The 21,229-nt window shown below is 39.1% G+C and overlaps 1 protein-coding gene across 1 annotated transcript; it reads left to right on the top strand.

Moving 5' to 3' along the window:
- Window positions 1-1,208: 1,208 nt before the first annotated feature.
- On the top strand, window positions 1,209-4,847 carry LOC108142777 (amidophosphoribosyltransferase). Its single transcript, XM_017266820.2, has 3 exons — window positions 1,209-2,006; window positions 2,069-2,238; window positions 3,317-4,847. Exons 1-3 carry the CDS (start codon window positions 1,961-1,963, stop codon window positions 4,742-4,744), a joined length of 1,644 nt encoding a protein of 547 aa, XP_017122309.1. The 5' UTR covers window positions 1,209-1,960; the 3' UTR covers window positions 4,745-4,847.
- The last annotated feature ends 16,382 nt before the right edge of the window (window positions 4,848-21,229 follow it).

Here is a 21,229-nt window from a genome sequence, read left to right as displayed (position 1 = left end):
ATGTGCCGCATCTGATTATCTACGTTCTGTTGTTTGTTTGCCTAGTTCCTTTTGTATTTTTCGTTTGTTTGTTTGATTGCTTGTTGTTTTTGCCGAAAAATACTGATAATAAAAGGTAATGATGGGGCTACCACCTATATGGGTTATCTCTTTGTTAAAGGGCAGCTATGACTAGTCCGAATTGGAAATGGAAACTTTAAGTTTTGATAAAGAAATAGTCCTAGAGATGCTTACAGTAATTTTTAAAAAAATATATAATTCTTTTCCAAATATCGGTTTTTGATGTAATTAAAAATAATGAAAATAAAAATGTCACAAATTATTTAAGAACAGGGTATTCACTTGAAACCTTTTCTCGAAATTTACTTATTTACCCGTTTTCCTCCATATATTTAAACTGATAGGTTTTTGTTAAATTAGGGTTCAACAATTATGATTTATTTTTGTCGTTTTCAAGGTGTAACATTTAGTTTGAATCATGCTTAGTCATTTAAAAATAAAATATTGATTTAATATCGGATAAAACTTGAGGTGTTAAGAGCTTGGAATATAACAAAATGAACAATTAATTAAAAACAACTTATTACTTTCACATCTCTTAAAAAAATGTACTGTTCTACACTCTATAGAGCTGTGTAATATTTTTCATTGTCCAAAATATTTATTTCAACTGCTAGACGAGCGGTAATTAAAACTTTTTAGGTCGCGTCGACCTTATACAACACGTTCATAAATACGGCGGTGTTCTGTCTGGACAACTCAGTTCGGCTCAGCACTTATTCGAATCGGTTTTGTGGACCCTGGTTATCAGGTAGACAACCGCATTAGACGCTTATGCCTGCGGTCGCGTCTATTGCATCAGATGAGGTGCGAAATCGCAATCGAAATCCCAATCGGAAGCTGGATCAGTGTTAAATCGAATATCAGTTGATCACTTGGCTCAGCTTTTCCGAACCTATAAACAAGTTGCATCTAAATAATAGATGAACAGGCGGCTATAATTAGCACAAGTGATTAGTCGGCGACTGGAGTGGAATTTGTTTATTGTTTACGATTGGCAATCGTGTGATCGCGAACGGATCGATCAACCCTCGCCTCGATTGCGCTCCACTGGGGGCCTGCAAATTGCCGTATTTTCGCGATAGCACAGCCCATTTAACTTGCAAAAGAAAAACATAATTTAATCTGTTATTGTTTACGCCGAATGTGTAAGGAAAACATTTCTAAAATACGTCAATGGACGCATTTTCCTTCAAGTTGACTCAGATAAGCCACAAAGTGACAATATAGGGGAGGAGGGTTGGTATGAATTTTTTCGCTGACACTGTCTCCAAGGGGGGCCCTTAAAAAATAATTAAACTATGATCTTGAAATGCATGTGCGAGCACATTAGCTGATAGCAAGTGTCGGGCCCGTTTAAAGGCGCATATGATTTGAGATCAATGCCGAAGTGGGATGCGTGATTTGAAGACTAGACGGACATAATGCGGTCATTGAATCTTCACTAAATCTTCGCTGTGATCAAAGCCAAACGTGAGAACGAAATGAAGTGTTTATTCGGCATATTTGGCATGAATCAAGGGGGGTATCAAATTCCGCCCGGCATGCGGTTGTGGAACCTTCCGCTCCGAATCGATCCGCTCTATCGCCGAGATTGCATTCCCAGCTCAACTGATAAGTACGAGTATATCAGCTGCCCGCCTTATACGTATCGCCCGACGATGATGATGGTGATGATCGGAGGTTTAATTAGGCGCGGCTGTAACATGAACATTCATAATTCCGCTGGCATTCAATCAATGCAGACGTGAACAATTCCAGTGATCAAGTGATCGACTTAACTAGCGATCTCGTGCAAAGTGTACAGTGTCTCAATCCCACTCAATACAATTCCCACAAAAGGGGCCAAACAAGAAAATCGATACTCAAAACATATACGTAATTAAAATCCAAGCAAACCATGGAGCAAAGTGGTTCGGAAAATTGCTGTTCCAAGCTCAGCAATGGTAAGATTAAATAATTAGTTATTTAGTGATTAAATTTATAAATTTTGTAATTTCTGCAACAGATGAGTTGTGCTGCCAGAAAGCAAAGGATGGCGTATTAAAGGATGCATCGCCAAAAATATTTCCCGACAAAATCTATAAGTCGGTTCAGCCAAAAGGAGTTGATGCCACGGGAATGACCTGTGAGTGTGGAGTTTTTGGAGCCATCGCATGCGGAGATTATCCAACACAGGTGGGCACAAAAACACTTTTTAAGATTGCAAATTGATAACTACTAGAAGTAAATGTTTAAAATTCTAGTTTATTTTATTTAAAAAATTCGATTTGCTTGCATTATTGAAAACTAAATACATTTTTAGCAACGCTTCTAGAAAATTTTAATATTTTACAACAGTTTTTAACAAATTGCCTATATATGATTATTTTGTGTGATTTTGAAAAGTTATTCGGGTTCTTATGATAAAATATTTTGTTTAATGTTATAATAAAAATATAGATGACTCTTTAAAATCTAAAAAACAAATGTTTACCAACAAATTATAAAAATCATCATACTGTTGGCATTACGTCTTGATTCGCAACCTTCTTGAGTAATCCCAGATTATTTAAGAAAGATTAATAATCAGTTAGCAGCTAACAAATAAATAATACTAGACAATAGAAGATAACGAAATCAATCGACAACGATCCCCACCTTTGTGTTCGAAAACCCCAAGAAATGCCGATCACGAGAGATCAGAGCAAGATCATTGAGCCTGTCAAACAAGCGGATCACTCGGCCTGCAAAATTCTATGCTGCATGGTCGCACGTCAGACCTACAAATGCAAATCGATGGCAAGTGGGTCAATGGTAAGCCTCTAACAGATCCACTAGATCCACCCCCTGTTGATCTTCAAACAGTTCTGGGTCTGTGGCCAATGCCCAGAGGCTGTGATGACGTCAATGAGATCGAACCGAATCCATACACGCGGCTTGCGGTTGTAATCTCTGTTGTTGATGTTTTTACGGCCGCCTGTAATGAAATGGAAAATAACAGAAAGTACCAGCGGATTCTGGGTCGGGAGCAAACATCCCGTTATCGGCTGTTTTTCTCATGTGATTTTAAGTCAAAAGAGCCTTGTTAAACTTTAATATAAATCTAAATTTGAAATGTTGTCTTAGGTTTGCTTATAATCAATCAGCTTTTAAAAAAATATGCTATTAATGTTTAAACCAGCCTAATGTTCATTTAAACATATTTAATACTATATTCTGCACATTACCCTATGAAGTAAAAAGCAAAATACTAATGGGATTTTTCTGCTTACAGCTGGACATTGCCCAGATGATCTGCTTGGGACTGGTGGCGCTGCAGCATCGAGGACAGGAGTCCGCGGGAATCGTGACCAGCCTGGGCAAGAGCTCCAAGAACTTCAGCGTGCACAAGGGCATGGGAATGATCAACAACCTGTTTAATGACGAAGCCATCAGGAAGTTGAAGGGCAACCTGGGCATAGGTCACACTCGCTATTCCACCTCAGCAGCCTCGGAAGTTGTGAACTGTCAGCCGTTTGTGGTACACACTGCCCATGGAGCTCTGGCCATTGCCCACAATGGAGAGCTGGTGAACTGTGAGTCCTTGAGGAGGGAGGTCCTGGAGCGAGGAGTGGGCCTGTCCACGCACAGTGACAGTGAGCTGATTGCCCAATCCCTGTGCTGTGCTCCCGAGGATGTCTCCGAGCACGATGGACCCAATTGGCCGGCCAGGATTCGCCACTTTATGACCCTCGCTCCGCTTTCCTATTCCCTGGTGGTGATGCACAAGGACAAGATCTATGCTGTCCGCGATTCGTACGGAAACAGGCCTCTTTGCTTGGGCAAAATAGTTCCTGTGGACGCGGGACACGCGAATATCAATGAACAACTGGCCGAAGGTTGGGTGGTCAGTAGCGAGAGCTGTGGCTTCCTGTCCATCGGAGCCAGATATGTCCGTGAAGTGGAGCCCGGCGAGATCATCGAGCTGTCGAGGAATGGCTACAGAACCGTGGATATCGTCGAGCGACCGGACTACAAGCGCATGGCATTCTGCATCTTTGAGTATGTGTACTTCGCCCGCAGCGACTCCATGTTCGAGGGTCAGATGGTGTACTCCGCCCGTCTGCAATGTGGTCGCCAACTGGCCAGGGAATCCCCCCTGGATGCGGACTTGGTCAGCTCTGTTCCGGAATCGGGCACGGCTGCTGCTCATGGCTATGCCAGGGAATCGGGCTTGCCCTTCGGTGAGGTTCTCTGCAAGAATCGCTATGTGGGCCGCACCTTCATCCAACCTTCGAACAGATTGCGCCAGTTGGGAGTGGCGAAGAAATTTGGAGCCTTGGCTCAAAACGTTGAGGGCAAGAGGATCGTACTGGTCGATGATTCCATAGTGAGGGGCAATACCATTGGACCGATCATCAAACTCCTGCGAGATGCTGGAGCCATCGAGGTGCACATCAGGATCGCCAGTCCGCCGCTGCAATATCCCTGTTATATGGGCATCAATATTCCCACTCGTGAGGAGCTAATAGCCAACAAATTGAACGCGGATCAGCTGGCGGATCATGTGGGGGCGGACAGTCTGGCCTATTTGAGTGTGGAGGGACTGGTGAAGGCCGTCCAGATGAACAAGGCCCATGTGAATCCGCTGAAGGCTGGCTACTGCACCGCCTGTCTAACGGGCGAGTATCCTGGCGGATTGCCCGAGGAACTCAGCTGGTAGGATCTCAGCATTTTTTAATCTTTTAGATATAATGTAGTTGTTAGCTCCAGTGTGTACATAAATATATATTGTTTACCTTGGGGTCTTTGACCCAACACAAAAAGTCGTCGTTATTAATTCAAGTGTCAGTGGGTTTTGTTTGTGGAGATAACAAAAAATACGCCAGACAAATCATGTTTTGGAAGCTCCACTAATCAAAACAAAAGCAAAACACATATATGAACTTGACCATTTTAAAATTGTGTCAAATTTTAATTGTTGGTAACAACAAAGCTTTTTAAATTATTTATTTATTAATGATTATTTATTTTTAATAACAGGATCAATTAACATTGTTTATTTTTATACCCTTGCAGAGGGTATTATAATTTCAGTCAGAAGTTTGCAACGCAGTGAAGGAGACATCTCCGACCCTATAAAGTATATATATTCTTGATCAGCATCACTAGGCGAGTCGATCTAGCCATGTCCGTCTGTCCGTCTGTCCGTCTGTCCGTCTGTCCGTCTGTCCGTCTGTCCGTCTGTCCGTCCGTTTATATGCAAACTAGTCTCTCAGTTTTAAAGCTATCTGCATGAAACTTTCCCAAAAGTTGTCTTTCTATTGCAGGTAGTATATAAGTCGGAACGAGCCGGATCGGACGACTATAGCATATAGCTCCCATAGGAACAATCGGAAAAATAAATGAAAAAAAATTATAACTTTGCTGTTTTTTAATTTTTTGTTTAGTTCTTCGACATATAGCAATGGTTAAATATTTCAGAATTATGTTTTAAATTTCATCAAAATCGGACGACTATAGCATATAGCTCCCATAGGAACAATCGGAAAAATAAATGAAAAAAAATTATAACTTTGCTGTTTTTTAATTTTTTGTTTAGTTCTTCGACATATAGCAATGGTTAAATATTTCAGAATTATGGTTTAAATTTCATCAATAGCGGACGACTATAGCATATAGCTCCCATAGGAACAATCGGAAAAATAATTGAAAAAACTTATAACTTTGCTGTTTTTTAATTTTTTGTTTTGTTCTTCGACATAAAGCAATGGTTAAATATTTCAGAATTATGGTAAAAATTTCATTAAAATCGGACGACTATAGCATATAGCTCCCATAGGAACAATCGGAAAAATAAATAAAAAAAAATTATAACCCTTCTGTTTTTTTATTTTTTGTTTAGTTCTTCGACATTTAGTAATGGTTAAATATTTTCGATTTACGGTTTAAATTTCATCAAAGTCGGACGACTATATCATATAGCTCCCATAGGAACAATAAAAATATATAAAATAACTATCAAATAATTGAGCTGCAAATCATCATAGCTTCAATGTTTTTAAACTTATACGCAAGTAAATTATAATTTTAATGTTTTCAAAAATGTTTAATTCTTGCAATAGCTGCAAGGGTATATGAACTTCGGCTTGCCGAAGTTTGCTTTCTTTCTTGTTGAAATTCTTTTCCTTATTAGATTTTCATATTTACTTAGTAGCTAAATATTCAGATAGATTTATTAAGAATTTTTTTTTCATGACTTTATATGGCTTTCTAGCACACAACACATACTCTAAATGCTAATGGGCCACATCAACGTCTGATTATTTCCAAAACTGTCTAATGCCATAACCTCAATTTATTTCAATTTAGATTTCCAGGCTTTGTTTGCCGAGGGGTAGGGAAATGTTGGGGTGGAGGAGGAAACAGAGTCGTCCGCTTCCGGTTATAGCCAAGCTCGATATAGCCTCATATCATACAATATGGTAATCGTGTTTGCTTTTTTCGTCCTGTCTCTTTCCGGCTGTGTCCTGCCCCCATATCGTTGTGTTCCTCTGTCTCTATCTCCCTCTAAAGTCACCCATTGGGGCGTTGCAATGTCTAAAGCGGGGCGTTTAGGGCGTTTAGGGCGTTTAATCCTGCGGAAGATGTCCTTGCGGTTATGCAGAGGGGATATGCGGATTCCGTAACCCCACTTCTCGTTTCTCTCATCGTATATAACTTTTTTTCTTTTTTTTATGACTCGCGCCGGGTACTGGAGTCAACAATGTCATCATTATTCTTGAATATTGTGTTGTATTTTCGCAAACAATTTCGCTAAGCTGCGCGCCATTGGCAAAGCCGGAAAAGGGGGTGGCAAATTTGGGGGTGGTAGGGGGTGTCCTGGCCTGAAGTGTGGCGAGGACACAAGAGAAGAAAATAATATGCACTGTCATTGTAACTCGCTTGATTAATTCTTGTGTAGGGCATTGTTTGGAGTTAAGTTCGTTGGGTCTTGGAAAAACCAGAATAAATAAATAAATTTTAAATAAGTTTTTAAAATTTAATTTAATTTAAATCTGAGTGGGTATATATTTTTTAACTAAATGAACTTATACTTATTTGTAGAAAAATTACTGTATAAATTTTTCAGTTTTTTTTTAAACTCATAAAAATTAATACATATTTTTATTTTATTATTGTTGTTAAATATAATAAACATTCTAAAGAATTCGTTTAAGGATAGATAACTATTAAAAGCATACTAAAGCCAAACACAACCTCCAAATTAAAGTGTAAACTATACATACTTAAAAAAAAAAATGTTAATTATTTTACAGTCAAGGTCAGCGCACTCACAGATTAATTTCTGTCCTTCTTTGGCTTAACCTTTAAAATGATTAAAGTAGTTTTAATTTTTTGACTATTTTCCCTAGACTTGTAGTGTATTTTCTTGGTCCTGTCAGCTTCCTTATTACGGCGTATCTCCGTCACCACTCCATTTGAGCGTTCACCAAGTGGCTACATAAAAGAAACGACTCCTGGCAACATTGAAAACAGACGCTGGCACTTCTCTCCAACACACCAGCGTCGTTCGCTACAACAAGGATACGAAAGAAGGACCAAGATACCCACGGAAAAAAATATATAGAGAGAAACGTTTGCTTATGTGCGCCGTCGTCGATCACAAACACAAACATCCTGGGCCCACTGCCGCAGACAGTGACAACTAAGCACGGCCATATTGCTGGGACCCAGCTATCCAGCTACCCAACTACGCCCCCTATAAACCCCATGAAAACCTTCGAGAAGAGCCCTGAAAAACCCCCCTTACATCTGCGCCGCAAAACATGCTTTAAATTTTTTAATAACGCCGGGCTACAAGAGCGCTGACGCCCACGTCCGGACTTGGGATCCGGTTTTCGTGCCCGATGACGACAGCCGGCCCCGCCCCTCCGTCCTAACCGCCCACCGTCGTCATTTGCACAGAAGTTATGTAAATTAATGTTTACTTAAGTTCCCCATGTTATTTCTTCTTCGCATTCTTTTTTTTTCGCCTTGCACTTTCACAATGTTTCCTACTTCAAAAACAAAAGCAGACAGTGGGTTTAAAAGTGGTGAGAGAAGGAGACTGAAAGGTTGGCAGAAAAAAATTGCAATAAATTTGGCAGCCGCTTCTGCAATTTAATAAAAAGCTTTCGGAGAGAGAAATGGGGAAAGTCATCTCTAGTATAAACAATCAAGCTTATTATTGTGCCAAATGGTTGAGTAAATATATGACGTTAAATTATGGCAATGGCATGCAAATGAAATGGACGGAGATGAAGATTATGAAGCCATTATCCAAACACTTCATGGAAATTGTCGCCGCAGAAATTTAATTTAAACATCACCGCCGGAGGCATCGAAGCCATATCCTTCTGCCACTCGACACATGCAACAAGTGAGTGGGAGCAAGGAGCAAGGGCAAACCACACGAACCGTCAAAAGGCAAACAAAAAGGACTCCTTGCCAGCTCGATGTCCTTCGCATTTCCCACTTTTCCTTCACTCGATAGGCACGCAAAACGTGCCCGGCATGCAAGACATGCGATGGCCAAAACGACACCGAATCAAATGTAATTTTCTGGCCAATAGAACACTTTGCGGGCTTCCAGGTTGGCAAAGGCTGACCCGAACATCCTTTCTCCAGTTCATTAGCAAATCAAACTTCCGTCTTTGGCCCCAAGACATCTCTGGCATGTGTCCGACGCAAAAAGGCACGAAATTCCTGTCCACCGAAAATTTGCATTCCTTGAACTGTTGATCCGAAGGACTTGAAAACTGCTTGTCAGCTGGTAATTTGATTTAAGGGCTTTGCCTCGGCTTGACCAGATAGGAACAAAGAGGTAAATAGTCCGCACGGATATGCAGCATATTATTTGGATAAATAAACAAGAGCCTATAAAACATTTTTGGTTTTATTTTTATCAATTTTTAAATTAATTTAAGTGTTTTGTATATTTGTTAATTAATACAAAAACATATTCATTTTTTAAAGAAATCTTTGAATATTTTGAAGAAAACTTAATATTTCCTCAATAAAGTATTGCTACTCAACTTGCCCAGCATTTATAAAAACCAGAGCTTGGCTGAGTTTAATGTCCTTTTAAAGTCGTAAATATATTCCCGGCTAATTTTCCATTCCCAAAATGGAATCTAATCAAATGTCGGTCCTCCCATTTCCGTCCAGCTTAGAGCATCAAAAAGAATTTGCATAATATTTTTAGAAGCAACTGAATAAAGTTTTGTGAGCGAGCGGACGAGCCAGACGACTCAACAACATTTCCACAACTTTGCGTTAATTTTCTAAATATTTTCTAAAATTTTCAAATTGCATTTGGAGCAGCAACGGATGGTGATGGCGATGGAAATGGAGATGGAGATGCCGCAGGGCAATTCCAAACCAGGTTGCCGTGCTCCGGCTCATTCAGTAAAAACCACTCCCCCATCACCCACGACATCCAACGAACAAGTTGAATTTTATAATTTAAAATTATGAACTAATATAATTTAATTTTAGTGGCTTGCACGCAGAGCTCCAACGAAAAATATGATGCCCCCTTCGGCGGAAAAGCGAACGGGGGTGGTGGGGTTTTCTGGGCGGACACAGGCAGGAAATTAAGTGCATTATACCTTTATATATGTATAATGTTGGTTATTGTGCACAACAGCAAATACAACAAAAGCGCGTTGAGGTAATAAATATGTATGAAGTTTTGTGTTTGTGCACCAAAGAATGCAATTTCCCTCGAAATAAAGGGGCCGAAGAGGGGGGGCATTTGACATCGCGTGCTTTGGGGCGATTTTCCCGCTGCATTGGCCAATTCTGAAGAGCCAGCAAAGATAATAACGATAATTAAGGCAAGCGGCAAACCAAATCTCTGATTTGAGTGACATGCAACAACAAAATAATTCACATCCAGTGCGTCACAAACAGTGAGAGAGATGTGTAAGTGTGTGAGTTTAAGCCAGAATGGAGTCGCCATTTTGGGGGCTGTTACACTTCCGGCCATCATTGTCACAGTGTGCGACAATGCATGATGAAAGCTGCCCGAGATTTTAATGCACTTCGAGAAATAAGACGCAAGAACACCTTGCAGATGAAGTGAAAATAAAGAAAATGTTAACTATGGTTAAAAAGAACTATTTAAATTTTTTTTTAAACAATAACCATTTACGCGGACTGGTAAATGTTTTAAGTTTTGTAAAATATCATAGGGAAATAAATGTTTCAAAGAGTATATAGAATAGAAAATCATTATAAAACCACTATACATAAATCAAAGAGAAAAAATTAAGTGATATAAAAAAAACATTTTTTCTGAAATCGACTAATTACATCATATCATGCGAATCTTTTGGAGATTTAATTCCGTAATTAACAAAGTTCTTAATTGATTCATTACACCTGTTTTCCCTCTCTGCATGGAATGTTCAATTGGCTTGATGGATTTTTCTGATGATTGTTGGGGTGTAGGCAGGTATTATTTTTTATTTGTGCTGCTGTTGATATGGTGGGGCACCAAACTGAGCACCTGGGCGACTGACTGCATCTGTTGTGCTTCCCATTGCGTGTAAGTTCATTATGTTGCCAAGAGTTGTTGTTGCTCTTGTTCATTGTGTGCCTGATACGCCCAACAACAACAGCGAAAACAATAAAAACAACAACCATAACAACAACCACACCGACAACAACAACATCCGCAGTCGCAGTTGTCTGGCCACCATTGCAAATTTCTACATGGCCGCTCAACTGAAAATTGTTTGTGCAGTTGTATTTTTTACACATTTTTTTACTCACATTGTTGATGGTGTTGTTGTTTTTGGTTGCCTGTTGTAAATTGCAGTTTCCCGTTGTATGAGCCCGTTGTTGCCTTTTGATTGTTGTTGTTAATGTAGCTGCTGCCAGATTATTTATTATTTTAATTAATTTATTTTAATCCATCACCCGAAGGCTTATCAACTGATGTGGCTAATTTAATTACAACTCATTAATTAATGTAAGCTTATTCAAGTGGTAATAAATGTTGAGATAACGAATGGTAATGTTGGGAAGGTAATATTTTTTGAGTAATTATTAAATCGAGTGTGAATAAAAGATACAATTTCCAATTAAAAATTTACTTACATTATGTAGTTAAAAATGATTTAAAAGTCACTCAACAAATGAAGGAAAGGTAAAATGGCAAGACGTTGTAACGATCACATGCCATTGAAACGTTAAATTTCTTTTTTCGGCATAATTTAAAAAAAATGAATTTATTCGAAATCAATAGAAAAATGTTGATGTAATTCGAAAATCTTTCTGAAATATGGCTAAGTTTGGCTATGGACCTAAAGCCAATTACTGTTAAAAAATCCTGAAAAAAATATTGTTTATCTAAAAGTGGTCAAATCCGAATAATGACATAATCATTTTTTTTTTCATTTAAAAAAAAATTATACAACAATGTAAAAAATTATTTTGCAATTTTTTTACATTTATTTTTGAATATATCCATTTCATATTTAATTTTAACTGCTTCGCTGCGTCCGCCCCCGGAAAGCAATCAAAGCAGACTAAATCCAAAAACTCCTCCAAACTCCACCAGTGCATCGATGATTTTTGTATGAGCCTGAACAAGGACATATCACGCATGTCCTTGGCGAATGGAGCCCCGGTTCCGAGTTGTTTTTGGGTTTGTGACCTCACTAAGACCTTGGGTGGCGCCCTCTGGCGGCCCGTTTGAAGTTCGTAACGCCCCAACTGATGAATTATAAAACAAGAAACTTAGGTGAAGTAGCACGAAAATGTGAACCGAGAAAGAAATCACGTAACTGTCAAATATCTCATCATATCTCATTTCATGTTGATCGACTGTGGGAAAACTTGGCGAGAGAGCTTTGAATTGGGCTCGTTGTGGGCGATCAGGGGTTTCGGGGGTGAGATGGAACCTCTGGCAAGAGATCTTGACTGTCTGATAGGGCGGCAAATTCACACATGTCTTGCGGATTATAATGTGAACTGGTATCATTTGGTCGGGCCTTTGCGGGTTTCCCTGCATTATTCCGCTCGTCGTGGGTGCGTTTTTCGGTTCGGAGGAGTCTTCTGTTTGGGGCTTCGAGATTTGTTTGCTTGCCACTTTTTGGCAGCCGCCGTCACGTCTTGCAGCTGGCTGCACTCGGGCGACAGATTGCGGATGGGAAATGAGTAATGGATTTGAGTGAATAATTCTTAGAAAATGAGATTTTGTCTGCGGAATTCATTATGATTTTTACTGTGCCCCCACTTTTTTCGCTGTTTGCCTGGGAAGTGAAATTGGGAATAGAATGGTTTTCAGGCCTCAAAAATTGTGCTTTCGTTCTCTCAGATGTGTGCCAGATAAATATTTTAAATTATACAATGCCAACTGATTTCTATTCCATCGAACATTTTTTTTGTTAAATATCTACTATTGCATTATTGGACCTTGAAATAACACATTAAATGCGACTTTATTGTGTTAAATGTTATGAATAAGGAAAATTTTTTTAAAAATATTATTTTTTTTTATTCATTATTTAATAAAATGTTTAAAAATAAGATTAGCAATGAAGTGGAATTCGGTAAAAACTAATGTTATTATAAGGCATTGTGTTAACTGGAATACATTTTCTTCAGAGTAAGTCGTTCAAGCTCTATTCACTTGGTAATACCTACCATTGTTTTATTTTTTCGGAATTTCGGGTCAAGCACCTTGCATGTCTAGAGATTGGCACAAATCCTCCCCGGCTTTAATTGGATAACTTTCCTTATCTGCGGGGTCTTGCCGTCGCCTACAACTATATCCATTAGCCGAGCTCTGGCTTTGTATTCTGGGCCATTTCGAGTGGCATCCATGGATGCACGCTGCACTGAACACCGAACAGAGGAGTTGGCCTGGGATTGGGAGTTGGGGTTGGAGTTGGAGTTGAAGTTGAAGTTACAAGTCGGGAATTGGATATGCAGAGGAGCGTATCATAACCGGATCGCTTTGGAGCGAAGAGCGTGAACCCCCGAGTGCAGTGTGCAGGTTTACTGGAGCGTTTTAAGGGACGTAGGGCAGTTTGCGGGGGTTGGGGGCTGTTTTATTAATGGACGAGTCCACGCTTAGAGCGGCAGATACCGAAATGACTCTAAGATCTCCATGGCGCGATAGCCACGGTCAAGTTCACAGTGTTTCATTAGCGTGTAACGTCGGCGAAATTGAAAATGTAACGGATCGCAGGGGCAGGATCTGCGATAAGGATCGCCCTCCACTATATCTCCCATCCCTCTGTCCCGCTAAGTGGTTTATTGATATGCCACGGCCAAAGGACACGGCCACAAAAAATGCACCTGCCTAGGATCCTTAACCCTCGTTGTACCAACTCCAGCTCCCGTTTCTCGTAATTATAGAATGACTGCGCGGTTTTTTCTCGTCTTCTCCAGACATGATCACCTTGAAAGTAAAAGTCGCTTAATGCATTTTTATGTTAATTGTCGGGCTTCTTTCCTTTTCTTCGCCGTAAACATTGCGCGCAAAAATGTATTAAATTAAAACAAACAAATAATGAATAATAAGCAGTGGTCGAGAGTGAAACACTCGCAATTTGCATAAGACGAGAGAGTGTTTTGGAGAGTAACTGCGATCGACAGCTGAGCGCTACAATGTAAAGAGCGCTACCAGCTGACTATTTTATGTGTAGTCGAGTCTTGAGTTATGCTTAGATAATTTTTCAATGGCATGCAAAGTGCTCATTAAAGCAGACACATGCTAATTAGATCGAGTCGGTTATGCCAGCGGATTAACCCATTTATAAGGGATTTTCTTGGAAAAAAAATTATCTGGAAATACTGTGACCAGAATTCTTTATTTTTTATTGGATCAAAAATTCTAGTTTTGTTGGATTTATAATATTTAAAATATTTTTGTATTCTATCAATTTTTGTGTCAATGAAAACGCCTGTGAATATTTTGTTTTGGCAACAATTTTAACTGAGTAACAAATAAATGTCTTTTTATGGCATGGATTTCACTAAGTATTGTTTTTTAAAGTTTAGTGTATTTTTTAAAATATTTTTGTCTTGTTTTCAACTAACAAATAATTTGTTTCCGTTTGTCTTTAGCGTTTGCTTAAATTAAAACGAAACGTTTATTTCAATTGAATTGATGGTAATTAGCAAGATTGAAACTCATTTCCTGAAAAGATTTTTGATATATTTCTTAAACTTTGTTTTTGGTTTAGCTTTGATAGCAATTTAAAGAAAGGCGGTTATATTCTTCTTTCCTTCCCGTTAATTTAGGTCCAGTTAAATGGTATTTTGCTTTTTAATGTTTCTCATAAGCTTACAATACATTTGTAGTATTTGGTAGAACATTTGTTTCAAATTTACGTTGGCGCTTCTTTCAAACGCCAAACCCCAACACATTCGCAAAAGCTTTGAAAATGTTGAAAATCGCAGAGCGAGCGGGAGAGCGAAAGGGAGACAGTGAGAGTCAGCATTCCAGCGCACTGGAAGCACCGGCACTGGCTATGGCCGTCTCCCTCGCACCGCCGTCCGTCCAGTGGGCGTTGCCTGACGCCTTCGCTCAGCGACTTCCACTGCGCACGCTCGCCTCTCTGAGAGTGGGCGTTACCAGAGCGCAACGCAGCCGCAACGAGCAGGTGGCTGGAATGAAGGGGACGGGGCTATATAAACATCTTTGGCCAGAGCGAGACAACACTAAACAAAATGGCTGCTATCATGCTCCGTTGACCGCTAGGTGGCGCCAGTTAGGGCTCCACCGGCTTTTGGGGCCGCTCTCCCACATTGCTCTCTCACTGCCTCAGTGTGCACAAAATGTTTGGCGCGCTTTGCAAAGCGATTTGATTTTTGGGTTAGTCGGTTTGTCGGAAGCTCCGCTCCGCAGGACTCGCTCTACCCAAAAACGTCGGAAAATCGGAAAAAACTCCTTGGGCACTCCGGCCTTGTAGGCGCATTTCCGTTTGGTAATTTTTCACTGCGAGAGCATGGCAAAAAAAATACAACAACAACGAGCACACAACAAACAACAGCAAAGGCAACAACAACGACGATAGGAGAAACTAAACGGAACGAACGGAACGAAAAGGCCGCCTTGACGATTTTCACGCTGACTGCGTTGCTTTTGGCCAATAAGTGCAGTTGCTTGGTACACAGAAAGAAAAAGCTAAATTATTTCAAAACTTTTATGCCGAATTCTTAAATCCATTTTTAATCACAAAATAACACAAACTAAAATGAAATCGTTATTTTTTACAAAAGTATGCAAATATGCAAAGTATTAAGTAAAAAATTAAATTTTTAAAAACGTAAGTTATTATTTTTACCAATATTTGTCATCAAATAAAAAGTTACTGTTACTGTAACTGTTTTTGAACATGTCAAAAATAATATACATTTTTTGAAAAATGTACTGGAATACGGTTATTCAATAATGATTTTGGGTTGGAGTACAGTTCCAAGTCATTTTTGAAAAATCGTATACTTGTATCAATAATAACCAAATTTGTAGAATGAAAAATTTGGATATATTTCTCAACATTTACGTTCAAAAAAAACAATGAAAAGAAGTTTGATAGTTAACTTAACATTTTGCATTCGATCACAAATATTATAATTGTTTATTCAAAACAAAAATATTACAAATGGATAAACTTAAAAAATGTTCAAAATGTTAAGGAGTTGTTATTACATTACACGTTGTGTTAATTCCAAAATGGGTGAGCATTATCTTTTCTGTGTATTGTGTGAAATATATTCTTTCCCCACACTTATTGGGCGTCTTGTGCCACTTCGTCTTCTCTCTGGCTTGTGCTCAATAATTTTAACATTGTTGCCCGTAATGAAAGCTTTGCTCTTCATTTAAAGGCAAAGAAAAAACGGGACCAGGCTTTGTTGTCCTTCCGCCGCAGGCCGCCCGACGCCCACCGCCCACCGCCCACCGCCAACTACCCACCCACCGTCCCCAGCCTTGATCCTGCAAATACGTCCTTTTCAACTCCGTGCTGTAGTGTCCTGCAATTGCTTATTGCATTCTGACTCTGGGTGTAAGGTCCTTTTTTGTGCGCCGTCCAACTGCGAGTGTAAGACAAGCTTCCTGCTGCAAGGACGAAGGATGAAGGGCGGGTGGTAAGGGGGGTAGCGACGGACTCAGCAGTTTGCGTAATAAAATTTGCATAATTTTAAATGTATGTGTGCGTGTGTTGTTGTTGGTGTCTGTCTCTCGGCTGTCTGTGCAAGTCTCGCATATCCTTTTTGGGCATCCTTACGCATTGTCTACTGCTTTGTTGCACATACAGAAGCACGAATACACTCATAAACACATATACACAGAAACAAATGAGACTCTGTCCGATGGCAAAATGCAGCAGGACGTGGCTGCTTTAAGGTCCTTTAAGCCATGTGCACTGAGCCATTTAAATTAGCTGGATATGTTCGTTTTTATTTCCTAAAAATAGTTTTTTTTAAGGACAACTTTAAAGTACATATGTACATTGAGCGAGTTATATACTTTTCTCTAAGACTGGGCTATAAAAGTATTGTAAGAAATCTTGCTTAATGTGTATTAATAGGTAGGTAAGTAGATTAGATAGACATACATTTATTTTGCATACACTTTGAAAACAAATATTTTCTATAAGTCGTAAATAAATCAAGTGACGTTTGTGGCATTGATTAAAGTATCTAATTATTGCAATATACAAAAAGACAGCAGGGGCTTTCCCTTTTCTGGACTTAGAACAAGGGTTTTGTTTACTTTTGTTTAACCAAACTATTTGCGTGTTTACGAGGAGCAGGGTAACCTGAGCTCGCCATATAAAAAACGTTGAATGTCAAATAATAAATAATAAAAATGTACGACTCGACTTAGCTAACACGCACCGCTGAAAACGAAGAAATATAAAAAGCGAAGCACACTCAACGTCAGTGGGAATATGTTCTGCGTGGCTTAATCCCTGCCGACAAGCCACTTGTTATGCTCATTAAGCTTCGGTTATTAGGGCCATCAAAGTGAATCAGGACACAACTATAAAAGTCAACCCTTGCCCGCAACTTTCCCCAATGAACTGGAAAGAAAGTTTTGCGTTTCCTCCTTTTTCCTTTATTTTTTTTGTTTTTTGTTCTCAAAGTTTTTGGGTTATATATACATATATTTGTTTGCTTGCTGTTGCTGTTATTGTTATCAGCATTAAATCAAATCACAAAGACAACAACAATTACAAAAAGGCTCTACCTCGGACTATGGACAAAAAAAAAGGAAAAGAAGCGAAAAAATACAAAAACCGAATAGGAATAACAGAATTTCTATAATGGTTCTCTACAAAACCGGGGGCAGAAAAAAAGAGTGCGGCCAAAGGAATGGAAAAAAAAGGCAACAGAAAATTTACAATGTCGCCGGTTTCCGTTCGACTGGGGGGCGTGGAAATGTGGGCGGCGGGGTGGTGGCGTTGCTTTGGTTTTGTTGTGGCAATAAAATACATCATAACGGTATCATAAGCGAGGCGAACAAAGCGATACACACAAAAAGATAAAGAACGCAAAGGAGAGTAGGGAAAAAAGGCATCGAAAATCTGTGGAAAAAAATCCATTTGCGGGGCGCACAAAACAGAAAAAAATATTCAAATTTGGTTACGATGCGCAAAAACAACAACGAACTGGGCAAAAACAAAAGCTACAAGAAACAACACACACACATACATATATACTAATACAAAGAGAAAAAAAGGAGGGAAACAAAGGCCCCGAAAAAGAACAAGAGCAACGACAATGGCGTCCACCGGAAATAGTCACACATACACATCCTCGCACACGAATAAATGAACATACGCATGCAAATACTTACCCACACATAAAGGGTTGCACATGCCGTTAGTTGGTGGCCTTCCACCGCCTACCGCCTCACGCCCCACGCCCACTTTACCGCCCACTCCTGCGTCCTGTGTGCGTGTTGCAACAAATAAAATATTAAAATTGGTTCAATGAATTTCAATAACAACAACAAACACGAAATCAAAACTAAATTTCACTTTATTGATAACGAAATACAAGGTAGCACGAAGGATGGAGGGTCCTGCGAGGCGGGGGTCCTGGAATTTTAGGGCATTCCGGGGGCTGGTGGCAAACGGTTATGGATTGCGTGTGTGCTGATGTGGTTATGCATGGCCGGCACTTGAAATATGCGAGTTTATAAGCGATTGGTTGAAGCCACGGGCGGAGAAATTATTGGGGGTTAGGAAAAAGTGAAATAGTTCTGGGTTCGATAAGATCGGAATGTCTTGAGGTTTGAGCTTAATAAGCTTGGTTCATATCTTAATTAATAAAAATTCAATTTACTTCAACAAGTTTACCTATCTATTACTTATTTTAAATTATCAGCTGCTTTACTTGGATAAATTTTGATTATATATTTGTTAAATTTTTACATATAAATATTTATTAGTTATTATTATTATGTAATGTTTGTTCCCATTCCTTTTGTGTTACATTCGATATGGGCGTTTCTTAATTTAGTGAGACATCAAAATATATTTGGTTCATTCAGGAGTTAACACATGACAAGACTAGAACTTTTCAGTGGCTTAAGTCTTAAGTAGATGACTACTTTTACCTCTAACTAATGCAATTTAACACAAACAATTTTTAGTACGTTTGTGTCCTATTTAAATATGAACATTTACCCCTGGAAAGCTCTAAACGCTTAATGTTTATTATCTTGTACTATTAAAGCTACTTTAAAAAAACTCTCCTATTTCATGCTCTTATCACTGGCTAAAAAGTCCCCCGTCTAGCAGCCTCTGTTTCTGTTCATTTGTGTCCTGCCGCACAACACACATTTGGCACACACTCACACACACACATGCACTGCATATGAATACATATGCAGATAGAAATCTGCAAACATTTCGGCCTATCCGTGTCCGTCTGTGTTTGCATGTGTTGCTCGCTGTCCGTGTGGAAATGCCGTCAATCCTAACCCTTTCGCAGGCATGGGGGTCGTTCATCTCCCCGGTGGCCTATCTATCGACTTATTTGCATGTTTTCGGATTCATTTTTTGCGCAAATCGATAAAAATGCGTGGCGAACGACGAACAAAAAAGAAATGATTTACAATTGCCAGATTGATGGGCGACGAAAACAAGAAATCAAATACTCTAATCAATGTAGCGGCAATTAATAGAAATTGCTTATGGAAAGGGGAATTGAAAAAGCCGATAAAAAGATATCTGTGCAACATAAACACAGGGAGAAAAAGCGTTCCTTATTGTTATAATGTAAGTCAAAATTAAATATTTGGAGTTGTATAATAAATTCGAACTTTTTTTTACTTTGTTTGTAGAACATTGAGACCTAAAAACAATCAAAAAAATTCTTTGAATTACAACGCAAAAAAATAAGATTAAAAAAAATGTTTACATAGAGAATTATATTGAAAAAACTAACTTATAACTTTAAATATTTTATCAAGTTAGTTAAAGCTTAATAACTGAAAAATACAAAAATAATTAAATTTTTTTTGTTAACAGTCCGTTAACTTTATATTTTTTATCATCAGTTTTATTCGAATCAAGATATAAACAAATATTGAATTTCCGTGTACTTATAATCAGTGCCAGTATATCCTTTACACGCACAGGCTTTTTTTCTATTTGGCGACAATGTCCAAGGAATCCAGCACAAAATGGCAACATCAGAACCACCTCACCAGGACTCTAACTATACCTTTATGGAGCGGGGTGATGGGGCTCAAGTGGGGCCCAGACGAACGTGCGTTGGCTGCTTGGGGGTTGAAAGGACATCAGCTCACACACACAAACGCACTCACATAGAGATACACGCACACTGTGGTAGTTAACGACAAATAACAAACAAATACAAACCGAAGTCCTGGCTGAAAAGGGAGCTCCCATCGCGTATTTGCCTGCTACCCCCACTTTCTTTTTAGTTTATGGTATGCGTGAATATTCAAATATTGCGTTGGGTGCCCTCGACATATATATATATATGTATATGTATATAGATAAAAGTGTGTGTCCATGTGGGGGTTGCCACAGCAACAGGAAATCGGACGCATGCGTACTGCTCGCCCCCTGGCCGCAGTTTTTCCTTTCCTTCTTGTTTGTGTTTAACCCCCTTGTCATTTCCACCCCCCCTTTGCCATCATCTCCATGGCACGTTCGGTTTTGGTGGAAACAAAAGCAACGCCGAAATAATAAATAATTGCTAGTTGGCATTGAGGTGCAGGGGCATGTAAAGCCACCCACCCCCCTCTCCATACACCTACCCCATTTACCTTTTCTTTTGATAATTTGCCTCTTCTTCTATTAGTTAATTAAAGCTTTCGGGCGACCACGGGGCGTATGCTTGATATGTCTTGCCTAGGCAAAATAGCTGAAAATTTAAACTGCCAATGATTTGCGTCTACTTTAAAGCCATCGAACGCCTGTCGCCATGTGAATGTGTGCTGGGGTTTTGTCATTTTGGGTGAATGGCGTGCCTGTCTGTCAGGATGTCTCCTTTTGACGCGGGAGGGGCTGTGGGGGCGTTGCAACCTGTCTACATAAATACTGTCTGCGATAAGGCCTTTGTTTTTGCCATAAATCTCATTTTATGATGAATTGATATGCGACATAAAGTGAGCGAAATGCAATCGAGTCAACCACACAAAAACAGCGAAAGGGGTACAACTGTAGTTAAATAAATAGGGATAATTATAAAACATTTAACTAAGCAAATGAAAGCTCATTCGGTTTACCTCACTGTGATAAGACTTAAAAGTTTTTTAATTATAAAATATATTTTTTAGGAAGGAATACTAATAAAGTACATTGAAGGACTTGAGAATTTACAATAATTTCGCTTCTTTATTTGTATTGTCTTTATAGGTTATTTACATTCACCTCTTTTTGTTAGACTCCTATTGGGTTTTAAACATGTTTTAATTACAACCCATTACTATTATTTTAACCATTATAGTATAAACATTTAGACGCCTACATTTGTGGCTTGCCTTGATTGAAATAGCTCTATATAAGAGGGAATGGGTAATAGATTCCTTTGATATGCGCAACGATTTGATAGCAGTTGATCCAATTCAAAGGGACTGAATGAATCAAACCGACGCCTTCTGATCTCTCCACAGTCAGTTGTACAAATCACACCGAAAGAGTTCTGGCAGACCTTGTCT

Source organism: Drosophila elegans, unplaced genomic scaffold (genome assembly GCF_018152505.1).
Source record: "Drosophila elegans isolate 14027-0461.03 unplaced genomic scaffold, ASM1815250v1 contig_208, whole genome shotgun sequence".
In the NCBI taxonomy this organism is placed as follows: Eukaryota; Metazoa; Arthropoda; class Insecta; order Diptera; family Drosophilidae; genus Drosophila; species Drosophila elegans.
Note: the sequence above shows the minus strand (reverse complement) of the source record. Positions and strands in the feature narration are given on the sequence as shown.